The sequence below is a fragment of the Schistocerca nitens genome, chromosome 1, assembly GCF_023898315.1.
Source record: "Schistocerca nitens isolate TAMUIC-IGC-003100 chromosome 1, iqSchNite1.1, whole genome shotgun sequence".
NCBI classification, from domain to species: Eukaryota; Metazoa; Arthropoda; class Insecta; order Orthoptera; family Acrididae; genus Schistocerca; species Schistocerca nitens.
In genome coordinates this window covers 458,415,902-458,429,845 of record NC_064614.1, presented here as the reverse complement: position 1 = coordinate 458,429,845, position 13,944 = coordinate 458,415,902, and the positions used below count along the sequence as shown (strand labels likewise).

Below are 13,944 nucleotides of genomic sequence, written 5' to 3'. Positions count from 1 at the left end.
TTTAACCACACGGACTGCCCAGGGCGTCTTCTGCGAACTGTTGAAACACAGCCTTCGCACTGCGAATGGATTTCATCAGTATTTGAGCCTCGCGATGTGTCTTCATTGGAAACAGCAGAAGCAAGTGTTTCGTCATGACTTTTTTCTGAAGTTTTTGATTGCTTTTAACCACGAAACTGCTGCAGACGTAAATCATTACAGAGAAGTAACACAAACGCACGCCACGGAATTCTTAAATCTGTTCGCCGAAGGGACACTACGATTTTCCGCGAAGAGTTTAGTCTGCAGTATCGGAACTGTTTGTGAATTTTTATTAAATTCGTGCACAACTACTATTTGGAGTACGTTGTCACTTTTGGACGATGTGAACGAAGTTTTGATATGCTAAGACATAAACGTCTCTCAAGAACGTGACGAGTCTGATTATTTCGCTATTCTTCGGCACCAGAGATGATGTCACGGCAATAGAAGGAAGTTAATTGTTGCTGAATATTCTATTGACCATTATTCATCTGATTTGATACAAAGAGCGTGATCTATGTAACTACATACATTGAATGCTTTAAACCGTTTAGTTTCATAAATGAACGGTTTATTATTCCTCCCGCTCGGAAATATATTTTCGATAACACAACTGTATCTTTTCATAAGGGCCTCGAACTGATGTGTAATAGAACCCATAAAAATCTTGTACTACATACGCCAATAAATAGATCCACAGACTACACAAGAAGTACTGACTTTTAAATCAAACTTTTTCTTTTCTTCCCTTTTTTGCCATTGAGGGTCAGAGCACCATCATCGGTTTCGTGGGCAGTAAATTTTGATGTGTGAATTCTGTGATTATTCATAGGTGACTTACATGCTCGTTGCTGTCTTTACACACTCTTCATGTCAAATTTGAAAACCTCTTGTCCCCAGAAATAATCTAGTAAAAAAAAAGAAAAAAAGGAAGGGAGACTGGATATAACGTCCCGTCAACATCGAGGTCATTAGAGACGGAGCACAAGCTCGGATTGCGTCAGGGATGGGGAAGGAAATCGGCAGTGCACCTTCAAAGGAACCAGTTTGGCATTTGTCTGGGGCGATTTTGGGAAATCACGGAAGACGTAAATCTGGATGGCCAGACGTAGGTTTGAACCGACGTCCTTCCGAACGCGAGTCCAGTGTATTAACCACTGCGCCACCTCGCTCGGTGAAATAATCTACCGCTACGATCGCAGGTTCGAATCCTGCCTCGGGCATGGATGTGTGTGCTGTTCTTAGGTTAGTTAGGTTTAAGTAGTTCTAAGTTCTAGGGGAGTGATGACCTAAGAAGTTAAGTCCCATAGTGCTCAGAGCCATTTGAACCATTTGAAATAATCCAATGGTTTGTCATATCATACATGCGCCTGCTCTATGGTTTTTAATTTTTCAAAACCGTATTTTAAGTGGACGATGTACTGGATGCAAATAGTTATTTATTGTATCAAAAACAGATAATCTGAATCCTATCTTCATTTGCCTCAACAATCGGCAAACGACGTAATATCAATTATCTCCATTTCCGTTCTTAACTGAAGCTTAAATGACCTTTAATGATGTTAAGTCCATTGGCATGTGTAGATAAATAATTAATATTTGTGCAGATCACATACAGTTGTTATCATGTACTGACGAGAAAGGATTAACTGCGTATGCTGCAGTATGAGAAATGCTAATGAACATGGCGATACGTCAGCAGTACGTGTCCGCTTCCTTCGCTAGAAATCCCCCCTCCCCCTCTAGAGCAGGGACAGATCAGCACTCGGTGCGTGCAGAAGTCGGAGGCAGCCGTCCGCTGCATGTAGTTGCCCTTGTACTGTACTGTGAATTGAATGGGGATGTGAGATGCGTGTAGAACGGCCAGTGCCGAGAGAGGCACCGTAGACGAAGAGGCGTGGGGGAGGAGGAGTAGTTGCGGAGGCATCTGTTGCAAGCGCCTGGCGCCGCGGCCCGGCCCGCGACCTACAAACCCGGACCGCGTGCAGGAAAAGTGGCCCAGCGGCGCGCCGCGAGCCACGCGGCTCTCTAGCCGGGGCCACGGCTCGTCTCATCTCGCTGGTTGTCCAGTAACTAAACACACACACCATATACCCCACTATCAATATCTTGGGAGCTATTACTGTCTCCTGTCCAGCAGTGCGTTACTCGGCACAAATATTCAGTCAGATCGTGATAAAATTTGAAAGTGGTACATAGTTTAACAACTCGCTTAAAATACTCAGAAATGTAAAATTGTGAACTTCACAAAACAGAATACCAGCATCTTGCCTGATCTTTTAATTTATTGCTTCTTTACTGCTAAGTCTATTCACAACACTTTTCGCAGCCAATAGCCACTTATACCACTGGATGTACCTGCAAAATTACACAGCACTTAGTTAAGGAGATACGATGTCATAAACATTAGGCTGTGTGAAAATGAAACTGCTGGGCGAAATTCGCTAGAGATACACGTGAAATATGTGTACAAATACGTGCGAAATATGTTAAAAATATGTGAAATATATGTGACAGGTGCGTAAGCGGGCAAAACCACGGACAAGTAGTTCATCTTCAACTCTTGGAACGATTACTTTCAAATTTTGTACACGTATTGTATTGTAGTGTGTGGAACTGGGGACCTAGAAAGAACGGAGAAGCTTCGCCCCGCCGGAACCTGCAGTGGTACACAACCCCACAACAGGCTACAGCAGTCCACTCACCCCACTGTCGCCCCACACCGGACCCAGGGTTATTGGGTGGTTCGGCCCTCGGGAACGTCTCATACCAGTCGAGTGTAACCCCAATATTTGCCTGGTAGAGTAATTATGGTGTACGCGTACGTGCAGAAAGTGTTTGCACAGCAATCGCCGACACAGTCTAACTGAGGCGGAATAAGGGGAACCATCCCGCATTCGCCGAGGCAGATGGGAAACCGCCTAAAAACCATCCACATACTGGCCGGTTCACCGGACCTCGACACAAATCAGCCGGGCGGATTCGTGCCGGGGACCGGCACGCCTTCCCACCCGGAAAGCAGTGCTTTAGACCGTACGGCTAACCGGGCGGGCTGGTACACATACTAGTTCCGATCTGGAAAGAAGCACTGCAGGCGTAAGAAACAGCGGCGTCCTATTGCGGTGAGCGTAATAACGTGGAGAGAGAAGGGGGAGGAGACGATGGCAGAGAGAAGGCAGAGAGTAGAGGAGGAAATGGTCAGAAAATGGAAAGAGTAAGAGATAGGTAGAGAGAGGGGGAGAGAAGGTGATGAACAGAAAGATGGGATAGACGAAAGGGACAGAGAAAGGGAGGAGGAGGAGATGGTCAGAGAAAAAAAGAAGACGACATGAACGGGAACAGGGGGGAGGAGGAGATGGAGAGAGAGGGCTAAAGGATGAGGTGGACAGAGACGAGAGAAAGGAGGAGATGGATTAATAGAAGTATGAAATAAATACATACGCAGGAAACGCCAGGTATTCAGCTATTCAATCTATAAAGGAGATTGTTTGCAAAACTGTCGTTCGGCCCATCCTAGAGTATAGCTCAAGTGTGTGGAACGCACACTAAGTATGGCTATTAGGAGATGCTGAACGTATAAAAAGAAGAGCAGAAGGTCTGGTCACATAATTGTTTGATCCGTGGGAGAGCGACATGGGGATTTTGAAAAATCTGAACTCGCTTGAAGACAGACGCTAACTATCCTGCGACAGCCTACTTAGTTAGTTTCAAGGAACAGCTTTGAGGAATCTAGGAACATACTTAAACTCACTACGTACTGTTCCCTTAGATACGGAGAAGACAAGATTAGACTAATTACAGTGAGCACAGAGGCACTTAAGAAATCATATGCAGTGAGCGCTAGATGGTACATACTGTGCCAGTCCCATTTCCTCCCCTTACTATTATTTTCTCTCTTTTAAAACGTAGGATTTCGTAATTTTCTGATTAAGGCGCTTACTGCAGTATTTTTCACTGCAGTTTGTTTTGGGAATCATGAAAGTGGGAAAGAAATGCTCAACAAACCCGTGACGAGTGGAATAGAACTTCTTTGAATCTTTTGTATCACTTCCGTCAATCGAACTTTCGAGGTGTTCCAGAGCGATGAACGCAGAAGAATGGGTGGAGCGAGTGTTTTTTTTTTGTGTGTGAGCTCTCTTGTGTATGACTTATTCTTCGAATAAATTTGAGTATGGTTAAATTTATGTCTCATACAGACAGAAACTCCTAGATTAACAAGAGCGAAGTCAGCGTTGCGGGGGTTTAGACTCCCCTTCCATAGAAAAAAAGATCTTCACAAACTAAAGTCGAATCCTGCCCCACCGCACAGACAGACGTATCAACTCGGAATGAATTTCAAGAAAGACGGAATAAGTAGTGGGTACTGCGTTCTAGAAAATGTACATAGAAACACATGGCTTGAAATATCAAAAGTGCTTCGCCTTACAAGTGGTTCCACCTCTCCCCATCCTTACGCCCAAGCTCACATCCCGGACAGACTCTTCTACTTTAATGTACTGATCTCAACAAATGGTAGCCGATAGAAAGTCAAACGATAACTGATCATTTAGCCCATTCTGCGTAGTCTTAGATGCATTATATATCTTAGATGCCATTATTTTCTCTAGGCGATGATCACCTGAAATGTCCCTGACAGAGGAGCAGCAATCAAGATTTGGTGATTCGAGAGCCTAGTAGAACTTGGGGACACGGCCAGTGCACGAGTTGAGCGGCCAGTTAGGGGCAGACGGCCGCCCGCACAGCCGCGGCGCTGGAGAAAGCCAGCCAGCAGCCAGCAGCCAGCCTGGCTGAGCTGGGGCCAGAGCGGGCAGACACAGGGCTCCAGCGCTGGCCGCCGCGCCGGCTGGTTTCTCCGGCACTTTCAACACCGCAGCGCCGCACCGCGGCTCGCTTTAACGGTCCACGGTCCAGCCACAGCCACAGCCTGGCCTTGCAGCCCGCGTCTCGCCCTGTTCCGCAACTATGCGGCTCAATCTCCTATCTTCTCGCACTCGTACTCCTCATCACTCATACTCAAGACCGTAGTATTGGAGGTGAAATGATTAGGCTAAATGCTCTCAGAATGACTGTACATCACTTTGGGTAAATCTTGCAATAACGAGTGTGTGTGTGTGTTTCTGGAAGATGGTTCAAATGGCTCTGAGCACTATGGGACTCAACTGCTGTGGTCATTAGTCCCCTAGAACTTAGAACTACCTAAACCTAACTAACCTAAGGACATCACAAACATCCATGCCCGAGGCAGGATTCGAACCTGCGACCGTAGCAGTCGCACGGTTCCGGACTGTGCGCCTAGAACCGCGAGACCACCGCGGCCGGCGTTTCTGGAAGAATGCATACATATTTTAAGAGTATATGTATGTATTTATATGTATGTATGTATGTTTGTTCGTTCGCTACACATCATCTAAACCCTTGTATCGATTTCGACCAAACTTTGTAGACATATTACTTACTAGCTGGAAAGAAATAATATAGGGGTAACAACTAGCAATCTTCTATTGTGGTCGGGGTGATAGCATGGAGGTAGGAGGGAGGAGTAGAAGCTGGATTGAAAGAGGGGGCAGGAGCAGATGGACAGAAGGGGGGAGGAAGAGATGGACAGAGAGGGGGGGGGGTGCAGGAGATGGGCGGAGAAGGGGAGAAATAGATGGACAGAGAAAGGGCGAGGGGGGAAATGAGCTAATAGAAGACTGGAATACATACATGCCCTGGCAACGCCAGGTACTCGACTAGTAGTAAATATTTTAGATCATAATATCGACTAATTCAAATAAAACATTACTCATACCATGTGTCCAATTTGCAATCGTTACATATATACAGATGGTTACAGAAACATATTTTTTATTTCGCGTTTTGCCACTCCAGCTGCTATGGCTTTATTTACCGTTCGTCATGTTTGTTTCGACGTTCTAGTAGTGAACTTGTGCTTGTGCTTCCATAATTCAGTTTTCCAGCTCTGATTTGTGGGACAACACTATTGCATCGTTTAAGCACCTTTTACAGGTCTCTGTTATCTAAACATTCTTGTAAACGAGCTTCCAGCATTATTGGAATTCTACAAAAATCGCAAGTTCTTATAGCACGGCGGGACCCATGCATATTTTAATCTCAACATTACGTTTCATCTGAACCTAACATTCTTCGGGTGATGAACCGACGGGGAAGGTCACGTTTCGTTGCCACCAAGGTCCCCGGATCTTACCGTTATATTTCTGCCTGTGAGGATGATTGAAAAGCAAAGTCTACAAGGAACAAGTAAAAACATGAAACGAATTGGTCTTTCGGATTATGAAGAGCGCTGCTCTAATAAAATAACGGCAAGGCCACCTCAGATGAGCTGCACGTGGTGTTGTCAAGAGAATTCGGAAGTGCACTGAAGTCGCGACGCAGCTGTATCTCTGTAATGAATAACCTTTTATGCACCCATTACCACACTTTCTAGGCACTATATCAGACGGTGGGTGCCCATAGGTGCATAATGAAACCATACTTCAACTTCCAGGATTACACTACGTCACAATGACATCATCGAGTGCATTTAAATATCCACCACCTGACGGGGAACCTGCAGTGACTTGAAAGTGGGCTAGTGGGCAAATGAAAGCTTTTAAAGGACATTATAAACCGTATGATCGCAGTCTTAGTCTTCAGCATCCACAGCAATTAAGTCACATTCTGGCCGACGACTGTTTTCTACATCCGTTGTCAAATTGTGCTATTGCCCTGAGTATCGGTTTGACATTAAACATTCATCATTTTTACTTTTCCACACAATAATTCTACTAACTATTTACATACATTGCATTCTCAAAAGTAGCAGAAGCTAACCCGCAGCACGTCAAATTAATGCATTTGTTCAACGATTTAATATCGTTTGAATATCTAGAGTAATACTAAAGAACGTTATGAAATGATTAAGCGTCTCAAATCAGTAGCACAGGCGGCATAGGGACAACCTGATATTTGCACGGTGTGTTCTGAGGAAATGCGGCGCATCTGTGGAAGAGACCACGCGCTGGGCGCTAAGGTACAAATTCTACAGTACTGCCTAAGTGCTTCGAATTATTATCAAGTAGGCATGAAAGCAGACCTCGAACTAATCCGGAGAAGAGCAACTAGGATCGTTAAGAGTCAGTGAAGGTATATCAGAGGCGCTCAGGATACTTGTAGGGATGACTTCGGGAGAACCATGACGTGTTCTCTGTAACACTCTTATTGAGTTCATCTAGAGAACTACTATTCGAGTAAAATGATGCAACAGTTCAGCTGCTCCGTCTAGATAAAAGGCATATAGACGTTTTCAATGACTCGTTACACTAACGGAATACGACAGCAAGAGCGCCCTTACGATTGTTTGTACGGAGGGGGGAGGGGTAGCAGATCGGGAGTATAACGTATTTTTAGTATTTTGAAAGGTGAGAGGCGGCTTCTAAGTAGCCAGTTACAACCCTGTTAAAACCGACTTTTGAGCCATTTTTTAAAGAATGGGGGGATGGGCGCCCTTGTTGGGCAGCAGACAGACGACTACACGCGACAACTTACGCATGAACGTTGCGGTAACTAATAAAACAAATTTACTTTTCTCCTAAGATTATTACACGGCGCCGTTCCCGTACTACTATTAGTACTAGTAGTAGTACAACTATGCTGGTTTTATATTATTACTGTTATTTCAAGTTTGACCAACTTGTTGATGCTCACATCTCGTAAAGCCTTTTAGGTAAAATTTCATTTTACATCATGGTTAGATTTTTAAACAGCCATGACTAGATAATTTGATTCAGTGGATTAGTGGTATACCGAGCCAATAATCTTCGTTAGACTATGCCAAGCAAAGCGTAATGGCGTTTCGACCGGATTTCGTGAGGTTACGGCTTAGAGGTAACGAACGATACGGCATAGAAATCTACAGAAAGTTGTCGAAAGCGGCTTCTGAGCGCTGGAAAGGTCGACAGTTATCGACTTCCGTTGAAAAATTCCGGAAGCTATGAGATTTCTTGCGGAAATGAATATGAACAGCTCGGGCGATAGACTGGTACTCTGTACCCTTCTACTTCGGATGTGCGTTTCGTAACGTTAGTTTCGCAAGATTGCCACTGTCTGTACTATACGATTTGTTAATAAACAGGATTTCTGAAACTGAGTGCTTAATACCCGCAACAATTTCCACCTTATTACCTATCTTCCACCAACCTGAATGACGAGGGGGCCTCATAACATCTCCTTCATGCGCTAGGTTCTTACTGGAAAGTACATTCAGGTAGCTTTGAAACTTCATATCTGAACCATGCTCGTTTCTCATATTATCTGCAAAAAAAGCACTTTTTCTCCTCTTTTGAAGACGTATAGTGAAACAGTTTATTTTCGTCTTTGCCGGTCTTAACATGTTCTATACATCGCAAAGGACGAGACAAAGTTGGGTCGTTATCTCCAAGTCCTACAAAATTTTAGAATCATAACTGACTGTTGCGTAAAGATCAGGCAGGAATAACCGAAATGTGTTATACAGAGGCAAAAAACAGCTTTTAACTGTAAAGTAAGGATAGCAACTGAAAGAGGGTTATACGAACCGTAACCTCGTGATGAAAGCATAAATGGAACGTGGTGCTTATACTCACGAAAATGTGAATCCAGATAGACACAGATGTAGACGACTAGTTGAAGAATGCTTTACACATTTATGTGTACAGCCACATGCCTTGCTCAGCATTTTTGAGTAAAATAAGTTACTCAGCTGATTCTGCTATGGGTGACAGTACAGTCTTTCTCCAGTGATGACAGTAAATGATGAACAAGCTATATACATTGCTCAAACGAAAGGTAGAGGAGGTACCTGGGTGCATTGGAAAAAACGCTCCACGAATGGCTACGGACTACAGACAAGCTAGAATATAATTTGTTTCAGTTCAAAAGATATGTTACTAAAGGTATGTTGGAGTGTATTTTCAGACGAGGGCATATAAGCTCTTGCATATGATGCAAAATAGTAAAAGAACGTTACAGTTACGGTTCTTAAACCAGTAATTATATGATTTAAAAACAGTTAAATTCGTGCTGAACCATAAGGATTGTATTGTTGATCTTGGATGCTGCGAAACGCAATACCAATGTTAAATAAAAAGAAAATCCGCTGTGTAAATCAATGACAGCGGAAGAAGTTTGATGTTAAGAACTACGTAGCAAACAGTTTGTGTGAGTCCCCTTCTAAGTAAAAATAGCCAGAAAATTGCACGTCGGTTTACAATATCTGAAAGCAAAACCCCGAACTTTGATATGATACAGCCGAACTATGCATGTTGCATCATTCACTTTCGTAACGGAATGCTCGCTGTCATAGAGCACCTAGTCTCTTCTGGGAGTGACTGAATGTTCGAGCACTTACATAATTAATGTTTCTTTACCACTGTCAGCCCAAAAAACTTCGACTAGTCCTTTCAGCGCGCTAGTTAATTCTCTTGGATTTTCTGTTGATTCATGTACAGAATTATGTGGAAACAATCCTTGAGTATAATTTATGCAATGGAAAATTTTGTTGAGAGAATATTGAACAAGATTAGGAAATACACATGTAGATTAGGATCTAAGAAGCATTAGACGAGCACTAATTATTAGTATCACTTCTTCGTAGCGTTAAAAGCCGCAAATGTAGCTCCTCAAACCCAATCCAAAAACTTACGTTAAAGAGGCCTCTGTACACTGGTTTCGCTTAAACTTGGTTCTGGATTATTTGCCAGCGGCCGAATGTCTATCGTTTATCGTAGCAGTAGGGTTTGCATTCTGAAGTTACCACGTAATTGTGCAACAGTTCCCAGAGACAAAGAAAAAAGAAATAGAATTCCGAATCGACCTTTTAGAGTACCTACAGGAAGTTTGTCTTCTTAACTCCACCCACTTTGCAATTGGGGAAAAAAATAAATGCTTGCTATCTCCCAAGTTAACTCTTTCGGCGATCAACGTATTTTTTTCATTTGGCAATTTAACAGGCTCATTTTGCTTGTTCGATAGAGCACGGTAAAACTTCTTAATTTCTCACATAATCAATGTGATGTAACGCTATCGGTTTCCTAATGGTTCTAATGGCTCTGAGCACTATGGGACTTAACATCTATGGCCATCAGTCCCCTAGAACTTAGAACTACTTAAACCTAACTAACCTAAGGGCATCACACAACACCCAGTCATCACGAGGCAGAGAAAATCCCTGACCCCGCCGGGAATCGAACCCGGGAACCCGGGCGCGGGAAGCGAGAACGCTACCGCACGACCACAAGCTGCGGACTCGGTTTCCTCTTTCCATGTTCGTATATCCCGAATATAACATTGATAGTACTTTTTGTTCTTGGCACATGTTTCATTTTGATACAAAATGCTCTTATATCCCTCGGCAGGAAGCAGTTACAAGGAAGTGCCTTCCGTAACGGACATTTCGTTCTGAAGACATTGAACTTCTCCACAAATGCTTGCGTCACTCTGTCTATAGATAGCTGCCACGTTAGTGTTCTTACCATTACATAAATCTATCCCGAATGAAGTTCTATAGGCACGTACCAACTACTGCATTCACTAACCTGCTAACTGAATTTCAGACGGGGGACACTGTAGGGGTGCTGATAACATTATGTCATTTGTGCAATTCTCGAAATCTACTTTTACTTGAGTAGACGAACAATTTTGTCCACCACATTGATAGTCGTATGAATTTCTTCACTTGGCATATGAATCACTTTCTGTTTTCTGTAGCTCCATTTAGGCTCACGATAAGCAATACTTCTTTCTCTTATAGCAATATACGCGACCATCCACGAAAGTCATCGTACAGTATGCGAAAGACACATCGTATTATTATTAGTCTCTTCCTTGTACGATTTGAGCCCAGGAGAAGTAAGTGCCTCCTTACGCACATTGGGCTCTCGACCAAGAACATTTTTGCAAAGGGTGTGATGAAAGAAGCAGAGTGCTTTTCTTATGTTACTCAAAATCAGTTTCTCTTCTTTACGTTTGCAGTTCGACGTTCGTTGGAAGTCTATCTTTCTTCATAACCGTGTCATTTGAGATTACGGTCGTGACATTCTCTTACCAAAGAACTGTCCGCTCACAATCCTAGCAGCGGATCTACGGCTTCTATCCATCTGTCCCTTCATTACAACTCGTGAGCGTATTCATACTCTCTAACAGTACTCAAGAATGGATAGCTCAGGCTTTGTACGTATTGTTATACGTAAACTCGCTACAATGGCTCTGAATCCGTCTCTTTAACCGTGATCATTACATACTAGTATTAACCTGACCTTTCATATGGATTTTCACGACTGTCAATGAGTATCTGACTGTTTGACTCACAGGGAGATTGGCGACGTAGTGATTAATTATTGTTATTTGATACGTTGTATAATTTTGAAACTTAAACATAGATAAAATATTCAATTTTATCCATGATGGTAATGATGTTTCGTTACATACACTTGTGGCGTAAAGTAGTCCAGTCAGTTAGTTGCTTTCCGATATTCCTATATTATCTTCTACGTCCAATTTCCGTGACATTTCGGAATTTCACATCGCCGTCGCGATTAATGCACTCGTACCAGTCAGTAATAATAATTTGTGACGATCTGTACCGACGAGATATTTTCTTACAATATTTTGACCACTACACAAAACTCAGCCTCTGCTAATTTCACGTATCCTTAGCTCGTGGAACCTGCTGTTAAAGTTCTGCCTAATACCAAATTTAAAAACGTCTCTGGGAGGGCTAGGAGAAACACCTAATTGTTTTGCCATTGCGACTTACGACATTTGATGGTTACTAATTTTTCCACCACAAGAAGCTTTAGACAGCAAGAATCACTTCGGTGGCCTGCAATGTGTTATCTTGCGGTGCACAAGAAGGGGATCAAGCAGTCAGTCACTCTGCGTCCAGGAGACAACACTAGCGTCACCACTGCCGAAGCACAAACAGAATGCAGGCGGTAGAGGTTTTAGTCGCACTGTAAGCACAGACACACAGCACAGCTACGACGGCGATGGTTAGCGGCAGGTGGAGGCTGGTCTTACCCGTGGAGGCCATGGCCCGGTTCGCCACAGCTGCAGCGCGGCCCTCGACGGTCGCCTCCCGTCCTGTTGGTGGCCGGCACTCTCAAAGTCTTCAGACAGACTGCCGCGCCCGCCGCACCCGCTCGCGCACCTCTCGCCGCGGCTCCCGCTGACGTCACTCGGCCGCGCGCGCCCATTGGCCGAGCCGGGCGTGCCGCCTTCGCATCGCCTTGTACGTCTCGCGACCGGTCCTCGGCCGGCCTCTTCCTCCGCTACAAGTCTTTTACGAAATTTATTTCTGCAAGTCTTTAAATTTGTGGCTCCGGTCAGTCCAACGTTCGCCCGCGCCTCCACCGCGACACGTAGTCTCGGCGATAGCTCGGGGATCTTGCAGCTTGATGCGCAGAGAAACTAACACCGATAACGGGGGAAAAGCGTGACCGTAACCATTAACTGTACTTCACTCTTTAATGTATGGCAGTGTGAATCGGCGACCACGCCTCACTATCAGGTGATATGCAAAATCCTTTCTGTGATTAGCCTGATCCGTGTTCGGTCACGGTAATGTGTGTTGTTCTGTACATGGGCACAAAAGTTTGTTAGCTCTTGTCGCTAATTTTACGACCACCCATAGGAAAATTTGGATATTACGATGCTGGAAACAGAAGCGTGTAAGCTACGAAAAGAACTTGTACATCAACTGAGGATAGATTATGATCTCCTAAATGGTTTTTCTTTCTTTCTTTTTTTTGCGACCACAGAGAAGTTATTTCGGTGCAGTGAAGGCTACTAGCTTTCCCGTTTAATACGGACCTACCGAATAGGTGTTGGGAGTGTTGTAGTTCCAGTCTTACAGCAAACGAATAATGCTAACGGTAATTAACTTTTACCACTCAGACATATGGCTACTTTGCGGCAGCAGCGAAAGGTTTTGCAGACAAATTTCCGAAAGACAAATATTTTTGGTAAATTCCCTGTCCAGCACACGGATTTTATTTGAGAATATCTTTCATTTCTCTATAGTCAGTGTTGCTAGAAAACATGTCCCGCTACACTTTGGGAACACAAGGTGACATCAGCGCTAGGTAATTTGTAAAAAAATAAAGAAAAGGCAAAAATGCAAAAAAAAGTAACGTAAAAGGTGCAACAGGGATGAGAGTAGACTTTTTGTGATTGCCTGACTGTAGCCATAATTGACTTAGGATCTTAAAATCAATCAATATCAAGATTTTCACTGTATTCCATTCTTGTTATTATTCCATTAGGAAACGCAGTCGTACTCCATTAAAGTTACACTTTGTTGAGATATAATCTATGACAATTCAGCAGTGTGACCCACAAGAGAGATATGCTATCGGTAATTCGTCGCCATCTTTAGGTCCTTGCTAGAGCTAGTGTTGGTTAGCCCATGACTGTGCTCAAGCGCTGACGCGCTGTGCTTATGAAAGTGGAATGCGAAACCGTGGTTATGATTAGTGTCTCAACGCGACGGCGCACATAAGCGTTATTTCTATCTGATTCCTCATACTGGCTTGAAAAGTAACCAGCATTACAGAGCTATGCAGTGCGACATTTTCTGTAAGGCGAGACGAAAACTGCTAAAGAAGCACAAAGAATTATTTCCCTTAGCATTCACATTGGATTTATGAACTTAAAATGCGTCAGTTGGTGTTGAGTTAGAGACTACATGTGTTGCAAGTGCACGTAGCTGTAAGGGGTATTCAAATGAAAACGAGACAGATGGAAAAAAGTAAATAAACTGTTATTACAAAAGCAATCTCCATAACTGTTAATACCTGTATCCCAGTGTGAGACACGACGGTTAGTGCCTTCTGCCATTATTGGACAAATATTTTCAGTTCCCTACGGGACTATGATTGTACCCAG

General features: G+C 43.6%; 1 protein-coding gene across 1 annotated transcript in view; it reads right to left on the bottom strand.

Annotated features, from left to right (window-relative positions):
• Positions 1-12,172, bottom strand: part of LOC126253539 (uncharacterized) — a 606,491-nt gene extending 594,319 nt beyond the window's left edge. The window contains exon 1 of the mRNA XM_049954972.1: positions 12,079-12,172. Within this exon, the coding sequence (XP_049810929.1) occupies positions 12,079-12,091 (13 nt within the window). The 5' untranslated portion in view covers positions 12,092-12,172. The remainder of the gene's footprint in view (positions 1-12,078) is intronic.
• Between the last annotated feature and the right edge of the window lie 1,772 nt (positions 12,173-13,944).